At 41.6% G+C, this 25,912-nt stretch overlaps 1 protein-coding gene across 10 annotated transcripts in view; it reads left to right on the top strand.

The window, feature by feature from the left end:
- Nucleotides 1–983: 983 nt before the first annotated feature.
- Nucleotides 984–25,912, top strand: part of MAJIN (membrane anchored junction protein) — a 32,749-nt gene continuing 7,820 nt past the window's right edge. For 2 of the 10 annotated variants that reach the window (XR_008961052.1, XM_044378505.3), the window contains exons 1-9: nucleotides 990–9,059; nucleotides 14,759–14,804; nucleotides 17,344–17,419; nucleotides 17,591–17,716; nucleotides 18,592–18,623; nucleotides 18,917–19,029; nucleotides 20,251–20,314; nucleotides 23,866–23,938; nucleotides 24,719–24,836. Coding sequence is in view for 9 of the 10 variants with exons in the window: in XM_044378505.3 (XP_044234440.1) it covers nucleotides 8,959–9,059; nucleotides 14,759–14,804; nucleotides 17,344–17,419; nucleotides 17,591–17,716; nucleotides 18,592–18,623; nucleotides 18,917–19,029; nucleotides 20,251–20,314; nucleotides 23,866–23,938; nucleotides 24,719–24,836 (749 nt within the window). In the remaining variant the exon portion in view is untranslated. Of the gene's footprint in view, nucleotides 9,060–14,758; nucleotides 14,805–15,006; nucleotides 17,420–17,590; nucleotides 17,717–18,591; nucleotides 18,624–18,916; nucleotides 19,030–20,250; nucleotides 20,315–23,865; nucleotides 23,939–24,718; nucleotides 24,837–25,403; nucleotides 25,738–25,912 lie in introns of those variants that run through there. The other 8 variants (XM_026483301.4, XM_026483299.4, XM_026483300.4 and 5 more) reach the window with 8 other exon arrangements.

Genomic DNA, 25,912 nt, shown 5'->3' with positions numbered 1-25,912 from the left:
GCACACCAAGCTCCCCTCCAGTGATGTGGGGCCAAATCGCTTAATAATTCACAACATGGTCAGAATTTGATCAGCAGGAGGTGGAAGGGAAGGTGCTGCTGGACTTTGAAATCAAAGACCCCTGTTCGCGTCCTTGCGCCTCCACGAGTCACTCCCATTCCCAGGCCTCTTTAAAATTAGGATTATTAATAACTGCTTTACAACACAACGGTCAGGATCAAAGGACAGCAAGTATGGAAAGTGCCTGCACGCTGTTCGACACGTAGAAGGAACTCCAAAGTAGACAGCTCCGACCGGACCACAGCAGGGACATTGAGTGTGCGCTCAACGAACATTCGGTGGACGCGCTGCATAGTGACAAAAGGCGCCGGGAGCCTATGTTCCGACGGGTGGGGCCATCGGCCACTCCCAGCGTCTGCTTCGCCCAACCCGTGGGCGGTGTCGCCGCGCCGCGCACGCGCACATCGCGGCCAAACCTCAGAGCGCGCGCCCACGGGCGAGGCAAGGAAGCGCGTTTGCGCGTGCGCAGAACTCCCGCCCGGCGGCGGGGGGGGAGGGGCGCGGGTAGCGCAGGTGCGCGTGCGCAGAACGCCTGGCGGGCGCGCGGCGAGAGCCGAAGCGCGGGCGAGGGGCTGAGTGAGTTCGCCAGCCACGCTTCGTGCGCAGTCGACGCCCGCCCCCTTCGGGGGCGCTCTCTAGTGGCAGCTTCGGCCGAGGCCACTTTTATGAGGCGCGAAGAACTCTTAGCCTGTGTAAGAGCCCGGACGGGCCCGGGAAGTTCTTGGGTCTGAGGTAACGGCCCACAGCGGCCTGGTGCTCCCCTGAGGTCGGCGCTTCGTTGCCTTCATTTTCCGCGGGAGAGTTACAGCCCCAGCGCCACCGCTCCGCAGCCGCCCCCGAGGGCCGGGTGTGGCCGCCTGCGGGCCGCGAGGGTGCAAGGGCGGGCCAGGGCGGTGGGGGGAGAGGCGCGGCCGGCGGGCGTTGCGGCGCCAGGTGCGGACCCGCCTCCCCGGCTGAGCGGCGCGGGGCGCGGAGCTGCCTCTGGCCGCACCCCGCCTTTAAAACACCCCCCCCCCCCGCCTTAGAACACCCCTCCCGGAAGGAAAGCGCGCGCTCTGGTCCGCAGCCTCCTCTGACCCAGGCCGCGCGGTTGCCATGAAAGCAAGACTTGTCCCATTGAGACGTTTCTTGTCACATCATGTCTTCGTGATCTCAGTGAGCGTCTGCTTCCGCATGCCTCACTGAACCTCGGAGGGAGAGATTTGAGTCATGGCGAGACTTCGGCGTTCAGCGCCTCCGGGGTTTGAATCTTGGCATGTGAGGAAGTGGAAGGCTTCGCGCGGGATACCTTGCTGTACATCCTTGGCTTTTCGGCACTCTGGTTCTTCCCTTTGCGCGTCTGCAGCTAGCAGGCCTACCGCAGTCTCCCAACAGCCCACCGAAACTCTCTCTCTGGCTATCTCACAGGCACCTCGAAATTGAGCATGTCCCAATAACCTCCCCTCAAAAATTTACTTTCTAAGGCTGCCTTTTCCAGGAAGTGGCACTTTTTTCCTCTTCGATAGGTTGCTCAAGCAACTAGGAATCATCTTTGTTCTCTCTGCCTCCCCCCATCAATTCACCAAATCATAACTGGACAACTTCCTAGGCATCTGCCAACCCAGTCACTCTAGACCAGGCTACTGATCAGCTTCTGCCTTGAGCCACAGGCTGGTACTGGTCCTTTTTTATCTGCTCTGGTCTGGGTTATTTCCCACATTACAACCAGATACAGAAATGTGTATACTTTAACTCACAGCTGTGTGGTCATTTCTTTATTATACCCTTCAGTGCCTTCCTATTGCTCTTAGGATAGACTCCACATATCATAACCTGGACTGTAAAAGGCCTTCATCCCTTCTGTAGCTATCCCTTCTTAGATGACCTCATCTCTTCAGTGGCTTTAAATACCATCTAAACACTGATGACTTAAATTTTTATTTCCATCCTGACTTGAGATGTCTAATAGGCCTCTCAAACTTAACCAAAACAGAATGATTGAGTTTTTTCCATAAATCTCTTTCCCTAGAATCCTTCCTCATCTCAGTAAAAGGTATGTACTATTTTCCACCTAATAAAATAGCAAAGTCTAAAAACATAAGAGCCATCCTTGATTCCCACACCTATGCCACCAGTCTAAAATATACCCCAAATTCAACAATTCACTAGGCACTGAGACTCCCCAGTCAAAATCAGCCACATCTTTCCCCTGGATTACTGCAAAAGCTTCCTGACTGATTCCCTGCTTCTACTCTTAATCCTATACAGTTCATCTTTCTTTTTTCTTTTCTTTTTTTTTTTTTAAGATTTATTTATTTATTTTAGAGAGAGAGTGTGTGTGTGTGAGTGGTGGGGGGGCAGAGGGGAGGGAGAGAGAATCTCCAGCAGACTCCCCACCGAGCTTGGAGCCCAACATGGGGCTCCATCACATGACCATGTGATCGTGACCTGAGCCAAAATCAAGAGTTGAATGCTTAACCAACTGAGCCACCCAGGCACCCCATGTACAGTTCATCTTTCTTAAGCATAAATCATTTCACTTTTCTTTATAAAATGCTTAACATAAATTTCGAACTCTTGACAATGGCCTACAGGCCTTACATGATCTGGTTTCTGCCTATCTCTGACTTCATCTCTAATCTGTCTTCATTCTCTGTGCTCCAGTCACACTGACCTTTGTGTCCATTAAACCACCCATCACCGGGGTTCTGTCCTTGCTGGGGTTTTTTTTCCCTTGAAATGCTTTTCCCCTTGACTTTGTGTGGTTTTTCCACTTTCCATTAAAGCCTCAACTCAGTTGTGATCTTGTCCAAAAGGCTTTCCTTGGCCACAATAGTTAAACCAGCCTCCCATTCATTCTTTACTATAAAGCCCTATTTTATTTTCTTTGTAGTACTTAAAGTACTTTAAATTACATTTATGTATTTATATGTTTATTGTTGCTCTCCACACCTCCTGAAATGTAAGCCCTTAAAGACGAGTTATGTCTCTCTTGTTCCCTACTCTAAACATGCTCAGAACAGTGCCTGGTGCATAGTAGGCTCTCAGATATATGCTGACTGACCCATTGCTTGTCTGTATAGTGTTAATCTCATAGCACTGTCTTTTTTGCCCACTATGTTCTGGGTTACTGTACTTCCCTTTTGAAAGTGCCATGCTCTCTTCCAATTGAGGACTCTTACATCTGCTGTTTTCCTGTACCCAGCCCAGACCCACTCTCTTATTTGTGCCTCCGTAACTCATACTTATCCCTCAGATGTGAGTCTGTTACTTAGAGTGTGGGTGGAATGATTTCCATTCTAGGGTAATATTCTCTATCAATGTGCCACATCACCCTATTCTTTTTTGTAGTAGTCATCACACTTAAAATTATTTGTAAGCTCTTTGCAGGTGAGGACCAAGTTCTTATTCTTCTCCACTATATCTCCAGCACTTCGTTTCTGGAACATAGTAGGTATGCGAATATTTGTGAGCTGAATGAATGAATGTTGAATGAACATGAGATTGAGAGAATCAAATCAGGTAAAAATGAGGAGAGCAGTTAGAATATAAGGTAGCTGAATCTGCTCTTCCTACTTCAATGGAAGCTTTTTGATCTTATGAGATAGGGAGAGGAAAGCATTATATATACTGAAAGTGCTCTATAAATATGAGGTCGTTTGCTTGTTTGTTTGTTTGTTAAGATCTATTCACCATCAGATCCCTGTGGTTTGATGGTTTTTCAAAGTACAAAGTTTTATGTTTCTTAGCAATAATAACTGATTTTGTTATTTTAGAGCTAGGCTTAGGTGGTAAAATATAAAGAATTGAGGCTAATATGGAGTCTAGGCCATTTCATAATCAGCTGAACTATCTTGCTTTGGCAATACATCTGAGTTTTAGTCTTGCCCTTGTATGTGCTTGGCCAAATTAGATGGTGATCTCAAGTCAGATATATCTTTTTGTAAATACAATTCTTATCTCCCCAGTATCTCACCAGAATTGGATTAAAGTTAGTAAAATATTTTAAATTTCCTGTGCGAAATTTGCTCTCTTTACATAAAAAGTAATTTAGTTTTCTTATTAACTTAATTTCTTCAGGGTCTGCCATTGTTTCATGGCAGGAACAAAGCTGTGTATTTTAGAAGCTTTCTTTTTACACTTTCCTATATCAGTCTTCTGTCACTAAGACCCGTGAGATATGTACGTCAAAGACTCAAGAGTTTTTAGCTCAAAATTGTAAAAGATGTTCCTTTCTCTCTACCTGAGGATATTCTCTCCATCATTTGCCCTTCTGAAACTATTGATGCTTTTTTCCCCCCATTTAAAAATCTCTTCCTTACGTGTATTGCTTCAGGGCAACTCACCCAATTGTGTAACCAAAAAATAAAATGTCTTTCATTGCCTGCAGTTTTACATCCAAACGCTTTTCGGGTTCCTGGGCTTGGTAGGATGTTTAGAGTGCTGCAGTATGATGTGAATGCTGATCGGTTGTCATTAAATAAGTCACAACTACTGGGCAGGGTGGTGAGATGAGATACCATTCTATTGCTTTTCCAGAATAAGGAGCACAGTTCTAGACCTATTGACCAAAGGTAGTTTTTCCAGTAGCTTTTAGGATGGTTAAGATGTAAGTGGAAGTGGCCCTTAGATGCAAAAGGTCATGTAAGAGATTAACTTAGATTCCTTTCTGGTCTATTGAGTTGTCCGGTAGGGCTTTTGGTTTCATTTTGGGGGATCTTCCTACCTTTCTGTTAGAAGGTTTAGTTACTCCTCCCCTCTCAAACAAAACAAAACAAAATCTGACACAGTTCCAAGAGCAAATCTATTCCTGAACAAATGCCAAGAGCATTTTAAAGATTGTGTCTAAAAAGTGGGAAGAAACCTAATGAGAAAGAATGATATCGATAAGCATGAAAGTATCCTGGGTAGCCTCAGATTAGTCTCTTCTTGTCCCATATCTTAACACCTTGTTTTCTTTTTTTTTAAAGATTATTTATTTATTTATTCGACAGAGATAGAGGCAACCAGCGAGAGAGGGAACACAAGCAGGGGGAGTGGGAGAGGAAGAAGCAGGCTCATAGCAGAGGAGCCTGATGTGGGGCTCGATCCCATAACGCCGGGATCATGCCCTGAGCCAAAGGCAGACGCTTAACCGCTGTGCCACCCAGGCGCCCCCTTGTTTTGTTTTTAAATAAAGAATAACCTATGTGTAGAGCACTACAATAAGCAATTATACCTGCATTATTTCATCAGCCATCCTAGTCACCCTGCAAGGTGAAGAAACTGAGAATAGTTTCTTTTGAAAATAGAGATTGAAGACAAACAAATGTGAATGTGACCTTTTAACACCTCCAAGAAATAATTCTAAGAACGTTTAATCAGAAAAGCTTACATTTTGGTTTGATGCCTTTGTACCCAGATTGAGTTTGTCTTGGAGTCATCCACAATTATGAGAGTGACCAGGGTTTACAGTTTACTAAAGTGACTGACAGAGTGATGTGTTGTAATGGAAAATGTGTGGGCCAAAGGAATCAGTAGTCTTAGGGAGTACTACTCCTGGTTCCATACTGAGTTATGTGACCTTGTGGAAGGTATTTTCCTTCTGTGGTAAATTCAGTTTCTTCTTGTACCCTCTAAAATGAAGGGCACTTCAGGCTATAGGCAAGCATGAGTCTCTAGGTGGAAATATTCTCTAGTATAGAATCTCTAGTCTGGATATACTTCGGTAGAGCCAGGCAGACCTCTGAGACCAGCCAAGGACTTGTGAAGGCAAAGGAGAAGCTGGCCATCTGTCTTCAATCTCAGTTCTAAAACTTGGGTAATAAATTCATAGTATCAGTGGGATTTCCCTATGTTGTTGCCACACTCAGTGGTCACAGAGCCTGTCATATTAGATCTGCCCAGTAAATGTATTTTGAATAAATGCTTATGAAAGCTCTTTTATTCTTTAACTCTGTGGAGGATTTTTTCTATCAAATGTCACCAGATATATTTAGTGACAGTACTTCCTTATCATCTCCTTCCACCTCAGTAGTCAATATCGTTATCCTCATATAGCATTCAGCCCTGCTTTAGATTGTAGGCACTGACCCAGATGTTTCTTTATTGAAACAGATTACTAAAAACCTTAAAAAATCTAACATCATTGCCAATGTGTCATTTAAATCTAATTATTGGGGATTTTCAAAGAAAGGTTCTTGATTGGGATGTGTCAGATTTTTGCACTGAGATTAAAGATAGTTTTCATCTCTTAAATTTGCTTTTCTAGTGAAGCATTAAAAGAGAAACTTCAAATCTATCAAAACAGCTAATGTTTATATAATACTCTAGAGTTCATGAAATACTATTTACAATATAATCTTTTTAAATCCTTCAACAATTCCAGGGGTAGATGGGATTCCCATTTGCAGGTGTAGAAACTGAGAAATGATGAGGCTAAGTGACTTGCTCAGGGTCTAATGACTAATAAGAGGCAAAGCTAGGACTCAAGCCTTGATCCTCCAATCTCAAATCTTCTGTCTTTCCAACTAATGCATATTGCCTCTAACCTTTTCTTTTTTGTTTTAAACCCATCATGTTTTTTGATCACCTGAAAATGGGTTGAGAGTCTGACCCTTCATCTGTTAAGATTCTATAGTGTCATCATGACTGCAGTACTCATGTTGGAAAATAACCTTGTGAAATCTTTGAACCACTACGACTATGTGGTTCTTTCGGATTATGCTGTCTAATCTTTATTTTCAAATGAGGTAATTAGTGTGTGGTGTTTGTTTCTGAAGCAGGCAGCCAGCAATTAACAGGCAGGCCCCAGCCAGAGAGGGCTGTTTTTACCTCTTTCAGACGGCCAGCTGTGGTGCAGTACATGAAGTTTCCTCTCTGGATTGTCATTTCCAGCAAATGTCCTTCATTTCCTTTGCTCTGATCCCCCAGCCCTCTGTCTGTGGTGAGAGGTGACAGCATTTTAGGAGAACCCTCTGAATAACTGAAAGCTAAATTTTTGTGGCTGCGACCTAAGTCTCACCAGGTAGGCTCCTACTTAGAAAAGTCACCTTAGCACCGAAAACACATTCAAATCTAGCTGGGGTTCCTGCCATGCTTTGGACATGGGAATCAGCAAGCTTTTTTTTTTTTTTTTTTTCAGGATATGAACAATATTTCCCCTCTGGTAACTTTGCAGTTGGCACCAACTATTTCTTTTCACTTTTGACTGCAATTCTAGTCTAAATAGTCTCATGGGCTCTGGCTCCAACCTCCTGTCATTCTAATCCCAAGCAGCCGAGATCAGACACTGGGATATCTCTTTACTGGCAGCCCCAGACATGAACTTTGGAAATTGTGGGAAATTCCATTCTTTGGGCACATAGATCTCCTGACTCCACCATACAAGAGTTTTCCCTGTTGAGTAGAAATGGTATTGGGGTAATATGGAGGAAAGAATAATGAAAATAGTCCTTTATGTCCTTTAATATTTAGTACTTACAAAATGATTTTATATTCATTATCTCTCTCTCTCTCTCTCTCTCTTTTTTTTTTTTTTTTTTTGGTACTAAAACTCTTAGAAAACAGAGTGGAAAAGATAAGAGCATCAAGTCTGACCTCACTTTGAATCACGATTCCAACATTCATATATAGCTATGGGGAGATTACTTCATCTTTCAGTGTCTTGATTTCCTTATCTATCAAATTTAGACTATTGATTTCAGGCTTATTGTGAGGATTAAGTGAGATAATGTATGTAAGGCACTTATAATAGGGCATAACAAAAGACTGTTTAGTTGTTGTTATTATTGTATAAGTAAGAAAACCAAGGCCTAGAGAAACTAAGGAGGGATATCGGAGCTGAGGTTCAAACCTAAATTATTATTTCTTTGTGCCTGTTCTGTCTACCCCATCTTAGCTGCCTCTGAAATTTGTGTTTTGTGTAGGTAGCTTTTATCCTCAGGAATTCTGGACTTCTAATCTCATTATTTATTACTTAAACTTCCATATGAAGAGACAGAAAATGCAGAGTTTACTATCTCTACAAGTAAAAAGAGGCACAGAAAAGTCTTAGTGACTTACAAAATCGCTAATCACTGTGTTTGAGTCTTACTTCTGAATGTGTACCAGATGCCCTCTTGGAGGAGAAGAGACATGCCATTCTTCTTTTTCCATCCTTCCCCTTTCCCCAGTTTCCCACCGAAAGGACCTTAAGTGGCCAGAGATTCTGGAATAGGAAAAGTAAAACTAGTAAGTGCTAAGAGGATAGTAGGCACTCTTGTGGCACAGGGCAGTCTCACAAGCAGTGACGAGAAAGAGTGGTTGAGAGGTAGGAAAGATAAGGCATTCCTCAGCAGCACTGGGAAACATTAGTGTACATCCTTATTTGCTGTATTAGCTGTGGCAGGAAGGTGTGCTTATGCCTTAACTTCATCTAAAATTAACAGCAGGGATCTTCCTATTGGTGCGTTTGGATTGTTTCATTATTTGACTTGAGCCCTCTTCACACTGGCCTAGGTTCTAGGGAAAGTGGGGACAACGGAGGAGAATAGATTCAAGAGATATTTGGGAGATAGATTTAATCTTAACAAAAACCTTGTGAGTCCTCAGATGTTGCTGTTATTAGTCTCATGGAGAGAAGTGATTTGCTTGAGGTTGTAAGGTCAACTACAAATCTTGAACTCAGGTCTTTTGATTTCAAGTATAGAGATTATCCCCCAACACCATATATCTTCCCCATGCAGGTAGGAGAATGGTCAAGGTGATTAATATAGATAATCAGTATAAAAACTGAGCTGGGATATAAGCAGTGGTGCTGAGTGTTGGACATTTTATTCATGAAGAGATGCTATAAATTGGGCAGACTCTCTTTTATACCATAAAGTTGATAAGGAACCATCTTTAGCTTTTTAATAATTCTCTAATATTTCTATTTTATTAGGCTATTATTTGGAAGCAATGAGTTTAAAACCCTTCACCTACCCGTTTCCAGAGACGAGGTTTCTTCATGCAGGACCCAATGTGTATAAATTCAAAATTAGATATGGCAACAATATCAGGTAATTTTAAAGCTAGGAGAGTAGCCTTTGCAAATATAGGTTAGTACATTCCCACAGGTTATCCCTTCTCTGCCTTCACTCAGTCCAGGAGACTGGCTGAAGTAGCATCTTGTAGGACTCTATTTCCTAGATATTTTATATTCCATATATTATTATTCAGGTAAGTTTCTAAATTAGTGATGACATACCTTTGGAGCAGTGGTTCTCAAGATTTTTCATCTCAGGATCCCTTTGCACTTTTAAGATTATTGGGGATCCCAAAGAGGTTTTGATTATGTGGGTTATACCTGTCAATATGTATCATGTAAAGATTAAAATAGAAAAAATAACATACTTATTAATTTTAAAATAATGTATCATTAAATGTTAACAGATAATATATTTTATCAAAAGTAACTATATTTCTAGGGGCACCTGGGTGGCTTGGTCAGTTGGTTAAGGCTCTGACTCTTGATTTCAGCTCAGGTCATGATCTCAGCATCATGAGATCGAACCCCACATCAGGCACCACACTCAGCAGGGAGTCTGCTGGAGATTCTCTCTTTTCCTCTCCCTCTCCCTCTTCCCCTCCACCCACTCGTGCTCTCCCTCTTTCTAAAATAAATCTTTAAAAAAAGAATTATATTTCTAAAAAATTAATGAGGAGATTGGCATTGTGCTTGGGATTTACCCCAGGAATACAAGGATGGTCAACATACAGAAATCAACCAATATAGGAGCACCTGGGTGGCTCAGTTGGTTAAGCGTCTACCTTCAGCCCAGGTCATGATCCCAGGGTCCTCTGCCCCTCCCCCCTGCTGTGCTCTCTCGCTCATGCTCTCTCTCTCTCTCAAATAAATAAAACCTTTTAAATAAAGAAATCAACCAATATAATACCCTGCAGTAATAGAACAAAGGGGGGAAAAACCACATGATCATCCCAACTGATAAAGAAAAAGCATTTGAGGCAGATAGCCTCTTCTCTGTTGTCCCACCTGCCGCTCCCTTGTAGTGTCTTATAAACTTTTACCTTCATTAAGAAAAAAAGAAAGGAAAAGAAAAGAAAAAGCATTTGACCAAATCCAGCACCCTTTCATTATAAAAACACTCAATAAACTAGGAATAGAGGGGAATTTCCTCAGTATGATAAGTGCCACAGCTAACATACTCATTTATGAAAAACTGAAAAAGCCTTTCCCTTAAGATCTAAAACAAGACAAGGATGTCTGCTTTCACCACTTCTATTCATCGTAGTACTGGTTCCTAGCCAGAGCAATTAGGAAAAAGAAATTAAGTGCATACAAATTGGAAAGGAAGAAGTTAAACTATATCTGTGGAAGACATGATCTTACATGTAGAAAATCCTGGAGAATCCACACACACACAGAAAAACTATTAGACCTGATCAATGAATTCAGCAAAGTTTCAGGATACAAAATCAACATACAAAATCAGTTGTAATTGTAAGCACTAGCAAAAAACAATCTGAAAAGAAAATTAAGAAAACAATTCCATTTACAATAGCATCAGTAAGAAAAAAATACTTAGCAATAAACTTAATCAAGGAGATGCAAGACTTGTACACCAAAAACTACAAAAAGTTGCTAAAAGAAATCAAAGTATTAATAGAAAGATATCCATGTTTGTAGATTGGAAGACTTAATATTATTAAGATGACAAAACAATCGATACAGATTCAGTGAAAACCCTATCAAAACCCCAATGGCATATTTTCAAAAATGGACAAGCCCATCTTAAAATTTATATGGAATTTCAAGGGACCCTGAATAGCCAAAATAATCTTGAAAAAACAAAATTGGAGGACTCCTACTTCCCAATTTAAGAACTTACTACAAAGCTACAGGCAATCAAAAAATATGGTATTGACATTAGGACAACTTTATAGACCATAGAATAGAATTAGCCTAGAAATAAACCCAAACATCTGTGGTCAATTGGTTTTTTACTAGAATGCCAAGACCATTCAATAGGGGAGGAATAGTCTCTTTTTAATAAATGGTTCTGAGAAGAGTGGATATCCACATGCAGAAGAATGAAGTTAGACCAGTACCTTATACCATATAAAAAACTTAACTAAAAATAGATCGAAGGTCTAGGGGCACCTGGATGGTGCAGTTGGTTGAGCTACCAACTCTTGGTTTTGGCTCTGGTTGTGATCTCGGGGTCATGAGATCAAGCCCCATGTTGGGCTCCACACTCAGTGTGGAATCTGCTTAAGACTTTTTCTCCTTCTCCCTCTGCCCCTCCTCCACTAAAAATAAATAAATAATATATATATTTTTAAAGATTTTACTTACTCATTTGCCAGAGAGAGAGAGTAAGCTGCAGGCAGAGGGAGAAGAAGGCTCCCCGCTGAGCAGGGAGCCTGACTGGGGACTAGATCTGAGGACTCTGGGATCAGAACCTGAGCTGAAGGCAGACAGTTAACTGACTGAGCCACCCAGGCACCCTGACTAAATTTTTTAAAATTGTGCATCAAAGGACACTATCAACAGAGTTAAAGGGCAACCCACAGATGGGAGACAATATTTGTAAATCATATATCTGGTAGGAGTTTAATGTCTAGAATATAAAAAGAAGTACAACTCAACAGCAAAAAAAAAAAAAAAACAATTTAAAAATGGACAAAGGAATAGACATTTTTCAAAGGAGATATACGAATAGCCAACAAGCACATGAAAAGATGCTCAATGTCATCAGTCACTAGAGAAATGCAAATCCAAACCACAATGAGATACCGCTTCACACCTACTAGGATAGCTATATAAAAAAACAAAACCACCCAGAAAATAACAGTTGGCAAGGATGTAGAGAAATTGGAACCCTTGTATAGTGCTTATGGGAATATAAAATAGTGCACCTGCTGTGGAAAACAATTTGGCAGTTCCTCAAAAAATTAAACATAGAATTACCATAAGACCCAGCAATTTCATTCGTAGGTATATGCCCAAGAGAATTGAAAGCAGGCACTCAAGTGGAAGCAGATGGTTGTACAACACTGTTCATAGCTGTATTATTCACAATAGCCAGAAGATGGAAACAACCCAAGTGTCCATCAAATTGGTGAATGGATAAACAAAATGCAGTTATATGTGATATATATATGTATACACACACACACACACACACACACACACACACACAGAGGAATATTATTGAGCCATAAAAAGAAAGTGCAAAAGAGATGAAGTTCTGATACAGGTACAACATGGGTAAACCTTGAAAACATTATGCCAAGTGAAATAATCCAGCAACAAAAGGAAAAATAGTGTATGATTCCACTTCCATGAAATATTAAATAGGAAAATTTATAGAGATAGAAAATAGACTAGGGGTCACCAGGGGTGGGTGGAGGGCAGAATGGGGAATTATTGCTTAATGAGTACAGTGATTCTGTTTGGGAAGATTAACTTTGGAAATAGTAGTGATGGTTGCACACCATGGTTATGAGTGTAATTAATACCACTGAATTGTATACTTAAAAATGTTTAAAATGACAAATTTTAGTTTATATATATTTTACCACAATTTTAAAGTGTATTAATTTAAAATAATAAATATCCATTACATCTTAACACATTTTTATTAAAAATAACCATATTTTCCAAGACAAAAAATTAATGAGAAGATTGGCATTGTTTTAAGTTTTTGCAAAGCTCATTAGTGTCTGGCTTAATAGAGGGCTGCTAGATTATATCTGCTTCTGCATTCAATCTGTTGTGAATTTTTTTTTTTTGGTTGAGTTCTATGAAAAAAATCCAGTCCCACATAGATTTATAGTTGGGAAGGGTAGGAATTTGGTAATAGCCTTCACAGATCATTATGGATGTTCTTCTTTGACCCTGCATCAAAACTTAAGAAGTGGTAGTTGTATTGTATTGTTTTGTTTTGTTTTAATGTAGTTTTTTAAAAAGATTTATTTATTTATTTGAGAGAGAGAGCAGGTGGAGTGGGAGAGTCTTTTTCTAGGATTTTATTTATTTATTTATTTATTTGTTCGTTTGTTTGTTTATCTGAGAGAGCGAGAGAGCAAGAGAATGTGTGCCCCACACATGAGCAGGGGAAGGCTCAGAGGGAGAGGGACAGGCAAAGAATCCCAAGCAGACACAGCACATAGCTGGGCTCAGGGCTCTAGCTCATGTGCCTTGAGATCATGACCTGAGCCCAAACCAAGAGTTGGACACTTAAATGCCTGAGCCACCCAGGCTTCCCTAATGTGGTAGGTTTTTTGTTTTGTTCTTTTTTTTAAGACTTTATTTATTTGTCTTGATAGAGAGAGTGGGCAAACAGGGTGGGAAACCAAAGGGAGAGGGAGAATCTCAAGCAGACTCCGCACAGAGCACAGAGCCCGGAGCTCTGCACGGAGATGGATCCCAAGACCCTGAGATTGTTACCTGAGCTGAAATCAAGAGTTGGTCCCTGAGCCAACTGAGCCACCCAGGCTCCCCTTTAATGTGGTAGATTTTTAAAGGTTAGTTGCAATATGGAATCTGAATTATATCAGTGCACTTTTTGAACTCTGCTACATTAAAAGCCATTGGTCTGTCTTGTTCTGTGAATGAATCTTTTACCTCGGATGGTGTTGAAACATGATGTGTTTCATTGGTCATTTGGAAAATACTAGTTCAATGACTTATATAGATCATCCAAATGTGGACACATTTCATTATACAATATTACAAAATCGTATTTGCTAATATCACTACCAATCTTAGAAAAGTGTTTCAGTATTTGAAAGTTGTCAACCTCAGTGTGGTGGATAGTTTTCCAAAGTTCAAATTTTTGCTTGAAATCCCAAACTTTATCATTGACATAAACTGTCAGTTGTTTTCCTTGAATTGATAAGCTCACCCTTCATTTCTGAGACAATGTCACATTCCTAAATCTGAATAACAACTATAGTTTGTCTGCTAACTGATCATTGAAGTAAAACAACAACCCATGAAAAGACCAGCTAGTTCAGTTTGCAATTCAAACAATCTCACAAGTGCTTTTCCTCAAGATAACCATTGTATTTCATATTTCGGTATGCAGCAGAAGTGCTGAGTACTTTCCATTTTTATCACATAATGTATTAAAAAAGACATGTATTTAAGGATTGAGATTTTATAAAATTATCAATTTTTTCCTGCTTCCTCAAATATATTAAATGAAGCTGGATTTTTTTTTTTTCCTGTGTGGCAGTTCAGATGACCACAACTGCTAGTACAGTTCAGTGCAACTGGTTAGATTTGTGCAAAGGCACCAGCAGTTTTGCCCTCCGCTGCTTTTGCACTAATGATTAAAATGTTAACACACCAAAAAAGGGCAAATAACATCTTACTGTTACTATAAAAATAGTTTTGCCCTTCGAGATTCCTTGAAGGGTCCTGAGGACACCTGGTGGTCCACAGACTACACTTGAGTGCACCTTGTCTAACAAATTATTAACTTTCACAGTGGGAATTTCAGGTCTTGGCAGGTTAATGGAGAAGATATTTTGGTGCAGCCTTCTTCCGACTCTCAAATCGCACCACCTTGGTGATCACTTTTTCCCATGAGCCCTGGGTCAACACACACAACTGTTACTTAGTCATGTTTCTGTAACTCCGTGGAAGTGTCATTTTTGTTCTACTGTCTTCTCTCTACTGGCAGTAGAGTCTACTGTCTTCAGAGTTTTCCTTCTCGGTTTACTTATGTCTTATCTGTTTACCTTCTAGAGGGGAAGAGATAGAGAATAAGGAAGTCATCGTCCAGGAGCTGGAGGTAGGGAAAGAAGCAGACGAATTCTGGGAAAGTTATTCTTTAAGCCAAGGATTTGTCCATACCCAGATCTTAATTATTTACTGTGAACTGAGTCACAGCCTCCACTTGATCACTGGGCTTCTCCCTGCCATATTTCCTCTGCAAAGAAACGTCACTGTTTTTCCAGGGAAATTAAAGCCTGTATCCTTTCTCAGTTCTCCTAGTTGAAGTGTCAGCACCTTTGAGGCTGGGTTCTATTGTTTCCACCAGAGTTCCCAGCCCTCCGCAGCTCTCTTTTGTGGCAGCTGGCATAGAGAAAACTTCTGGAGGACTGCCGCCTTCCAGGGCTCTGGAAAACCTCACCCTCCGAACCACTGCCTGGTACTTGACGTTCAGGAAACTCAACTGTAAATACACAGACAAGACTGCTGTGTCTTCACTTTAATTGGAAACATTTGCGATTTGCTTTATTCCCACTTCATTTTCATTCCTTTTCTACACAGCTTTAGGTTCTCCCACAGGAAGGAGATTGAGCAAGTGAACAGCTTTGTAAATTGGCAAAAGTGTTGTCCAAGGAGTTAGAGCTCTGGGTGCTGGGCCTGGATTTCAGTCCTGGCTGAGCCACTGATTAGCTGTGTAGCCCCCCAGTAAATCATTCTCTTGGTCTTAATTGCCTCATTCGTAAAGTGAGAGTGCTAAACTAGGTTATTTCTCTTCTAACTTCACAACTCAGTGATTTATCACTCTTCTAATTTATGAAAACATATGCTGCTGTATTTCAAAGAATTTGAATACAATGAAATATACAAATAAACTCTATGAAACCAAAAATTTAAGTCATAGCCTTAAAGGTATCTATCTATAGCTCTTTGGCTAAGTGTTGAAAGATACGTTAGGATCTTGCAGGAGCTCACAGACATCATTATAACAATTATTTTAATAGAGGACCATGACAGTTTTCTGCTTATTTTAACTGTGAGTAGAGCAGAGTTTATTTCACTTTGCTTCAGTTAATTTGGGCAGAGAAAAGCGCAAGGCAGCATAGTAAAGTGGAGAGAGCATAGACCTTAGAGCCTGTCACATCTGGATCTGAGTTAAGTTCTGCCTTCACACTGGGCTTTTGGACAAGTTACCCATTTTCTCTGAGGCTGTTTCCCTACCTGTCAATGAAGTTGATAAATAATACCTGTTTCCAAGATTGTGGTGAAGATTAGAAATAGATGTGTGCAATGCTTGCCACACAGTAAGTAGCTCAGTACATCGTAGCTAGAGAGCATCTATCTACATTTATAATCCTACCAAATTTTTCAAAGTGCTTTTTTTATGTTCTTACTCTCAGTTTTGAGTCAGATGTTACCATCCTCTTTTATTTATTAGGAAAATGTTTTTTGATAGGCAGTTAAGAGGGATGGGAGGGTAAGCTCTGGAACCCCACTAATGGTTAAGAGGGTAGGCTCTGGAACCCTACTGCGTGGGTTCATGTCTTGGCTCCACCATTACCTTCTATGTAACCCTGAATAAGTTATTTCACCTCTCTTTGTCTTAGTTTCCTTGTCTATAAAATGGGGATAATAAAAAATGCCTATCTCATAAGGTCTCTGTGACTGTTAATAACTATAAAATAACACCTGCCATTGTGATTATTCAGTAAATATTAGCTATTAAAATTATAAGCCAGAGGCTCCTGGCAGCTTGGTGGAGCATATGACTCTTGATCTCGGGATTGTGAGTTCAAGCCCCATGTTGGGCATAGAGATTATAAATAAATAAACTTTAAAATTATGACCAGATACTATGGTACCACAGAGAATACAAAGATAAATAAGGCACCATTTCTGCCTCCTGTGAGCCCCAATATGAGGAAATTGAGGCGTAGAGAGATGAAATGACAAAACTAAAACTGAAATTCAGGTATTTTCCCCATAGAAATCCAGGAGTCTTTTTATGATATCAAATTGTTTAAATGTATATACTAATAAGCATAGGTTAATTAGAGACTAATCAAGATTTTAAAAGAGTAGAAGAAAAGGTTGGACTTAAGCTAAGGTAAAATAACTGTATATCAGTAAATACCAGTATTATTCATTCATTCTGTCAGCCTACAATTATGAGGCGGACACCATAGAAGGAATGCTAACATAAATCAGGTATATATTCTTGCTCAAGGAGATTTCTCAGTAAGGAAAATAAAACATATGTGGATGGAATGTGGTAAAGACCCAAGGCTAACTACTGAGAAGTTTGAGACTAATAGTTAATTTACAACTGGGAGAATCAGGGAAAACTTTCTGGAGGAGATAGCTTCTGAACTGGACCTCAGAGGATAGGTAGGATTTGGACATAAGCTGATGGGTAGAAAGGGCATTTCAGGCAGAGGGAATAGACTATGCAAGAACACAGAAATGGAGAAGCAGAAGGCATGTTCAGGGAACAGCAGATAGTTCAGCTTTAATAGAATATAGAGGATGGAAAAAGCAGTGACAGGTATAAATGGAAAGATTGGCTGGGACCAGACGGTATTAAAGTCATTTCAAGTTTGTTTTTGTTTTTGTATTTTCAGGATTCTATTCGTGTAGTCTTGGGAAACTTGGACAATCTGCAGCCATTTGCTACAGAGCACTTCATTATATTTCCCTGTATCCTTTCCTTTCTGAATAGAAATGAGCAGCAGGTCGCATTGTGGATTCAAATGGAAACAGCAAACCCACAGGGCAAACCAGGGAAAGGAGAGGGTCTTCTTCCTAAAATAGCTCTCAAGGATTCATACTGACTGACTTCTTTCCTCAATCCTTAGCATCGTTTCCCAGATAAAAGCAAATGGGAGAGAGTGTCCCACCTGAAATTCAAACATGGGGAAATCATCTTGGTCCCCTATCCATTTGTTTTCACTCTATATGTTGAGATGAAATGGTTTCATGAAAACCTGTCACCTGGTAAGTAGAATGATGGAAGTGAGCGGTAGAGAAGAAATAGGGAAGGTTGAATGTCCATGGGTTAGCAGTGCACGCTCAATATGGCGAAATGGTCAGTCAGACTGGGCCCCAGCACTGCACCGTGCAGAGGTTAGGAACAGAGTGCTCCAAGCCAGACCGCCTGATTCAAATCCTGGTGGATTTGCCACTTAATAGTTGTACGACCTTAGATGAATTAGTTAATCTTTCTGTGCCTCCTTTGTGAAATGGTGAAGAATAATAATAGCACCTATCTCATTGGGTTGTTAAAAGGATTAAATATATATGTATAAATACTGGTAGATGGAAAGGAGTACAAAGTCTGACTGGCAGTAATCACTCAGTGAAAGCAATCTATTATATAAAAATACTTCCTTCCATTTTAGAGTATGCAGTGACTTTCACCTTAGGGGTATCTTAAAGGCATCTCCCAGTTTTTAATCTCTGAAGGCCATTGCTATTTTTACTCATAGAGGGACAAATAGATACCTGTACCAGTTTGATTTGGAAAAGAGTGCAAAGGCCTTGCCTCAAAATATCTACCCAATTCATTTACCATTGATGTCTGAAGTTCCACCTTGTTTCTTTTAGTAAGGATCATTCCCTTTTAAGTGGCATATCATTAGAATACAGTATGAATATAATACTTTTGAGCTTGTAGATGACAATAGTTCTAGAAGAGGGGAGGAAGAGAGTTTGAAGACACTGTATTTCTAGCAAAAGTGGTACCAGGCGGAAAGGAGAAGGGCAGACACAGAGGTTTTTGTCTAGGACCAGTTCTGAGAAATAAATGATAGCCAGAAATCTAAGTGAAACAGCATCTTGATCCATTATGATATTCAAATTTCCTGTTGTAGGGGAGCCAATAAACGACAGTCCTCTTGGGTTGGTAAGTTTGTCTTTTCTGTACAAGATGAAAATTGCCTTTATTGCCTTGTTTTGTCCAAAAGGTTCTGCTCTTATCTCTTCCTCTTCCCCTTGGTTGCTGCTCAGGTGCAGTCAGAATTGTATACATGAGACCATCTTTTTCCTCGTGGCTAGATTTCTGAGATGGTCTCTAACAGAATGTCTATCCTTATTTGAAAAGCTGGTGTTAAAAGTCGCTTTTGGCAATTTAAAGATGGGGAGTTCTCTTTACTGTGCCCTCATGAACTGTGAACAGCTCTGGAAAAGGAGTCACAGGAGTCTGGTTCCTCTCTGAAGGTCCTAGCAGAGCGGAAAGCGGCGGGAGCCATGATGAGGAAACGGAAACAAGCAGAAGTGCCCAGCTCCCCCAGCAGGCCAGCGCTGGACAGGTCAGTGATGTAGGGAGAGAGTCTAAATCCTGCATCCTGGTTAGGCTTTGCCAGCTATTGTTGCCAGGCGATCTTGTCCTTCAGTGAGTTGCTTTTTGTCTTGGGGCTTCATGGGTACTTGCCTATTTCCATGGGTGGACTAAGGGAAGGAGGCAAGTCAATATTTGCAATGCAATTTGAACACAATTCCTTCCTCAGCAAAGTAGGATTCTTCTGTTCATCAGACAAGGGCTGGGAGGAAATGCAATCAGATCTATACAATTGAATCCAATGCGTATTCAGTGAGCATTTAGTACGGTCGTGTTACCAGAAGCCATAAGACTTAAGAAGTCCCAGAATATTATACAAGAACATAGAGAAACCCTCAAGAGAGTGAGAAAAAAATAAAATATAATTCTGTTTTACCTAGTAAGCAGTAAACTTTTGGAACTCTACCTTAAGACATAGAGTAGGCTAAAATGGAAATGTCTGCAGGAGGTTATATATCAATTACAGCACGAGATGCTGCAACAGTAGGGGCAATGTTGAACACATCCCTAACATGTCGAAATTGCTATCATGGAGGGTACTTATTTTCTTCTTCCAAATCTCTGTCAGGGACAGAGTGAGTCAGTAAGATAATACAGTCATTCTTATTAGCACCCAGCTAGGGCAGCTGGAATAATCCAAGATGTGGTTTGCTCCCCAGCCCAACGTGCTTTCAGCTCATGTTCACAGAGAGCAGCTGCTCCCTTCCTGGGACTGTGTGGGCACACGGGAGCAGTGAGGGTGGACCATGAGGGAGCTGAGCCTTCTGCCCTCCAAATGCACATGTCAGGGAAGAGTTAGGAAATTTCTTTCCCAACCAGGTGGAATGTGAAGGTACTTGGAGGTGTGACACTTTGCTCAGTTCTGTTTGACTGAATTTTCCATGGGGATGAGGCCTCACATCTTGCCTTTCTCTGGGTTTTGATGCAGACAAGTATTTCAAAATCTGATTGCCTGCTATCAATCACATTTTCCCTTTCTCAACCCCTAGATCACTAAATGTCTCAAATTGGGATTCTGCTGTGAATTAAAGCAGCACCCAAAGAGAATTTGGCCACACAATTTATTCTGCAGGCCAGGAGTGGTATAAAAATAGCCAACCTGCTGAAATATTCATTTGGACCACGTTTGCTTAAATGTGGTGATGTTGCTGCTGCCGCCAGTAACATTTCCTGGGCTTTTCCCCCACCTCAGGGCCAAGATGGAGATTTCCAGCCAAGGCCCCAGCATAAAGAAGCCCCTTATGGAAACCAGGAGGGTAAGCACCAAAATGGAGGCTGTAAGGCTTCTGGCTGTTCCTGCTCTGTTACAAATCAGGATTCCTGTCACCAGCATATCTTGGTCCTAAGTACAGACTGAACTGACTGAACGCATTCTCAGGTTTCACCGTCAGCAGAGCAACATCCAACCATTCCACCCTTGCCACAACCTGTCCTGAAAGCGGCCACGTAATATACACATCGATGAGTCCTTTTGTTAAAAGGTCTTTTCTTCTCACCTTAAAAAGCTGCTTCTTGTACTCTGCAGTGAGATAAGAAAACAGGTCTGTTGAATTGTGGTGGGATCTGGTAGAGAATTTTTTCATTTTAGAAGCCTTTTGCCATCATCTACATTGGCGTCTGAGCCTGGGAACATCTAATTTTTATAGATGAGCTAGGCATGTATCAGCAGGGGATACTGGTAAGAGAAAACTTCATTTAGGGCAGTGGTGGGCTGGTCCCAATGGTATTTGATTTCATTTGTGAGGTTTATTCCCCATTTAGATATTCCTATATCTGCTGCTACTCCATTTTAGAGCTTCTTTTCCATAGTAGTCTCTAAAAGAGCGCTTTTTCTTTTCTTCCCCTCTTGAAAGAGCTGTTAGTTGTGCCTTTTCCTTACTTTTCACTTGTGTCTCTAAAGTAGCTCTGACCTTCAGTATTTAAACACTCCCATTCACCTGCGTCACCTTCCCAAGTCCCATAGCATGATCAGTTACAGAGCAGACATCTATATGTGCATTTATTCGACAGACTTACTGTGTGTCTACTACTATTAGAGGTATCATGCTCTCCTCTAAAAATGTCAACGGCATAAAGCTAGGCAGACAATTATTGATCGATGTGCTACATACAGGAATAAAGAAGTACAGGAAACAAAGGAACCACAAAGGAGAACCTCACCCAAATTAGGTGGATGTGAGGGAGGGTTCCCAGAGTAGCTCAAAGAACTAAGGCCAAGAGGAAAGACTACAGTGCATTTGGTGACTGCAAGCCAGTGTACCGGGAGCTTAGTTAAAGTGCAGTGCTGAGAAATGTTACTGAAGAGGTCAGCACAGGATGGATCGTGAAAGGCTTAAGGCCACCTTCAAGATCACAGGATTTCCCTAAAACATTTGTTAAGTAGAAAGGTTAAGTGATTTTCACTTCTAAATGATTATTCTGCCTCCTGTTTGTAAGGTATTGTGTTAGTTGCTGGGGTTCATGGAAGCAGGTAAAACCTGGTTTCTTTCCAGTAACTTATTGTTTAGTTGGGGGAAGAGGGAACCCTTAGGGCCTCAGACCTCGGCCTCTGTGGGTAGGGGCAGGGCACAGGACCCGTTGTGCAAACCCAGGTGGCCCACTGAATGACTATAGGCAGATGATTACCCTCTTCTATACTCCCATCCTTTCAAGAAGGAAGAAAAAGAAATGAGAAAGTACAGGAGGAGTACATGAAGATCTGAAGAACAAAGACGCTTTATACAACCAAGATAATTACTATTAAAAGAACATTTCCCTCACTCTCTATCCTTCATACCTTCCTATTCTTAGTTTGACACATCATCTCCCTCAAGAACAGTACCCACAGTTTCTTACTCAACATAATTACCTTTTCAACCTGATACTGGGTTTAGAAAAAACCAAGGAAAAAAAAAAACCCAAAAGGAACATGTTTATTGATTTTGACTCAAAGCCCAGTGACGGTCTCCATTGTAGACCCTGTTCTCAGAGAGAGGATTTCTTCTGAATTAGACTGATCACAGTAACTCTCAGTGTAAGTCACTTGAGCTGGAAAAATTGAATTTGCTCCTATGGTCCAATGCTTAATATTTTCTCTCCCCTTTGGGGAACTCAGGGTGTCAGGTCACAGTCAGTGTGGACTCTCATGTCTGAACATGACACCACTGGGATCTGGTACAGGGAAAGCTTAGAAGAACACGACACATATCTGAATAAGGTCTCTGTTTCATAAGAGGTGTTTTGGGGAGAATGGGAAGGAAAGGCAGACCCATTCCCTTTATTACTTCGGGTCCCAGACTAGAGATCCAGACTTTGTAAGGATAAAAAGTGAGGGAGAGCAGATGAATGGTTCAGAAGTAAAACAGACTGCCATGTGTGTAGTTTTTTGTTTTTGTTTTCTGCCACCGCTGCTTGAACTGTACTTCTAAGCAGATCTGGCCCTGAACATACAGAGAACAATCTTGTGTTGGGTTGTAAGTATATATTATGTCTTGTTGGATGTTCCAGATGGTACCCTCAGTCTTATTTCAGGCTGTGTTTTTCCTTTCTTATGACATTTGCCTAAAAAGACATCTGTCAAGTTTTCAGGAGAGCACAAATCCTAGACTATCTCGTGAGGGAAATCTCCCCTGGTTAGGAGACCTTCACCTTTGCCCCAGGGCCTTTGCCCCTCTGTTCCCCACTGCCAACCTAAGTAGATGCTTTCATTAGGACCAATGCAGCAGAATTTAAGCTCCAAGCCATAGTTTCATTAAATTCGTAAGAATCATTTCCTCAAGCTACAAATCAGAGCTATACCCCTGTAACCCAGTGTACCTGAAGACTTAGAAGAGGTAAGAGATGGTTTCTTTCCTCCCCAGAGTTCCCTTTCATGTTTACAGGAATATTACTTAAGTAGCAGCCTATGTGTTCTAGAATTTGAGGTTTTGTGGAAAAGTTTCTCTTAGAAATACAGCTTAGGGTGCCTGGGTGGCTCAATGGGTTAAGAGTCTGCCTTCAGCTCGGGTCATGATCCCAGGGTCCTGGGATCAAGCCCCACTCTGGGCTCCCTGCTCAGCAGAGAGTCTGCTTCTCCCTCTGCCTCTCCTCCTGGCTTGTGTTCTCTCTCTTGCTGACTCTCTCTCTCTCTCTCTCTCTCTCTCTCTCTCTCTCGAAAAATAAATAAATAAAATCTTAAAGAAAAAAAGAAAAGAAAAGAAATACAGCTTATGCTTCAGATGGGGGCTACATCCTAACTTTCCCAGAGGCTTATCATGCTTCTGCCTCTTGACCCACCTCGACAGTCTGCAGTCCCTTGCTGTAGAATTCTTCATTAGCACAATGGCTCAAGGAACTTCTCAGCACTGCTAGGTAGTCAGGAGTGGCCAATTGGCAGAGAATACCAAAGAAAATATCTGAACCATGATCTGAATGTCAGGGTGTCAACTGGAAATGTTGTAGGTTTGGAACCAGGTTATAGGATGTCCCCTCAAAGTACGAAAGAATTTCTATGAAGGAGTAGCCCAGGGAGAAGATTGAGTGGTATTGTGCTGGTTGCTTAGGCTGTAATCATGTTTACACTGCCCCAGCTCTAGCCGTGCTCATCACATTTACTTGTTAATGGTACTGTGCCTTTGTACATCATGTCCCTATCTAGAATGCTGTCTTCTCTCTGACCATCTCCTCACCCTCATTACGACAAAATCCCACTCATCCATCAAGTGCCCGTTCCAATAGCACTTCCCCTATGAAGTCTTCATTGACTAACCACCAACCAACAAATAGCATTCAGACCACCAAGCTCTATGAGAGTAAAGTTTAAAACTTTTCTTCGTCCTCTTTTTATCAGAACAAAGAAAGAAAAACCCAGCAGGAATGGCAGGAGACCCCAACATCTAATATCACTGATATCCAGGAACAGGGTAGGTTCTGGGAAATTTATTCTCTTTTAATAATCGTCCTCTCCTCTTTAGTTCTCTGAAGAGCAGAGCAGCATAGAGCTCTGAGTCTGGGCACACTTGCTGGGTGATGTGTCTTGCTCCCGTGGAGATGCCTGTTGGCTACCGTCCGGTCTGGGGGCCTGCCCTTGAATAATAAAACTCCCCCAACCCCCAAGAGAAGTGAAGGGAAACAATGCATGTACTTCCTGGGCTTCTGATGGTGAAAATGATGCTCCCACTATTTGAAAACATTTCCATGTGGGGTGGTAAGTTTTACAGAAAAGTTGGGAGGAATGGTTTCACTTTTTTGTCTCATTGGAGAATAATCTTTGGGTTGCTGTCTCTCCTCCTCTTCTCTTTAGGGCATTAGTGTTAATATTGAAGGTGCAGTGTATGCTTGGCAAGGGCTGGGAAGGCATGTTAAGGTGTTGTCTAGCATAAGGATTCGGTATGGCCTGTAGTTATCACAGATGCTGGGCTATAAGAACATGAGTTCTTCAATGAGTTGTCATTCCACGAGAAGACAACCATCTGTGGTGGGTGGCTAGGACTTGAGCAGTGTAAAAATCTCAGGGGCCCAACTAAAAATGCTCCAAGGTCAGAGTAACATCTCCTGAGCTGAGATGAAATTGGGAAGGTCAGAACAAACAAGTCACCTGGCTTCAAATGAATCTTGGTGTGAGGCTGCCCTTGGTCCACACTGGATGTCACATGAAAGTAGTCCACGGACTAACACTTTTTCCCTGACTGTCTTCCTTGCAGATTCTAAGTGGGAGGACATCCTAGCAGGGCAAATCATCCCTCCACTGCAGCAAAACAATCCACCTTCACCTAAAGGACCCCCAGAGCTGGGAACTAGTGGCTTCTTTGGGTTTCTAAGGTAGGACAGGTGTCTCTCTTACCATCACACTGAGACCCAGGGCAGTCTAGCTCCAGAGTCTGCCTCATTGAGTCTCTCAGGGAAATTAGAAAAGAAACCAGATTACCTGCATAATCTTGTTTTCCCCAGGATACATGATGGAAATGAGACTCAGCACAAGGGCCCTAACTGAATTTAATAAACACTGTGTCTGGTTCATTTTTACACAACCCACCCCAATGCGCCTAGCATTGGACCTCATCCCACAAACCCTGCTTGGACAGAGACTATTCTTATTGTTGGGTCATTCAGATTCTTTGGTTACCAAAATGCTTCCATTCTCCCTTCTGAATCTAGGCTGTGTCTTCAGAGTCCTTTTTGCCGAAGACAGCAAATCCCTTTCTCACTCTAGAGCTCAGCTGCCCCATTGCAATTCTCCTTCTTCATGCCCCACTCCTGAGTATAAGCTAATTCACGTACCTTTTCAAATGCTGTTCCCAAAAATGCCCTAGCTAGTGGAGCTGTAATAGGACTGGGAGAAGGGAGGGACCTCTAGAATCTCAACCCATTCTGCTCTCCTTCCGACAGCTCTCTCTTCCCCTTTCGCTATTTCTTCAGAAAGAACAACCAGTGAGCTTTCCAGATGCAGCAGTGGAAAGAGTGTCCTCTTGCAGGGACTCTTCCCATCCCATCCTCTGTGTATGACATTTCAGTCATGGGGAACGCGGGCCCCAAACTCCCTGAGTCCTCTTGTGGGTTTGTCCTATCCTTTGCCCCTTTACAATGGATTTTTTTTTTCTATTTGAAACACTAAGAAAAGAACTTCCTTAAATGTTCTAGTCTGAGAACTGTACTGCTCTGAGGGCCAGTTTAGGCCTTTCATCTCCAGCACTTAGGATCCTAATGATAATAAATTATTTATGAAGAGTTATTGACTGAATTTCATGAAGTAGAGAGGGAGCAAACTCTTCTCTGAAGATACAGGGAAGCAATGCCTGAAATCTCCCCTGGGTCTACCCAGTTATTGGTGGTGGGATGCTTTGGGTGGGTGGGGTCTGCACCTGACTGCAAACCTGAGCCTTAGCCTCCCCACCAGG

Source organism: Ursus arctos, unplaced genomic scaffold, assembly GCF_023065955.2.
Source record: "Ursus arctos isolate Adak ecotype North America unplaced genomic scaffold, UrsArc2.0 scaffold_23, whole genome shotgun sequence".
Classification (NCBI taxonomy): Eukaryota; Metazoa; Chordata; class Mammalia; order Carnivora; family Ursidae; genus Ursus; species Ursus arctos.
The sequence above is the reverse complement of the archived record's forward strand: the minus strand, read 5'-3'. Positions and strand labels throughout refer to the sequence as shown.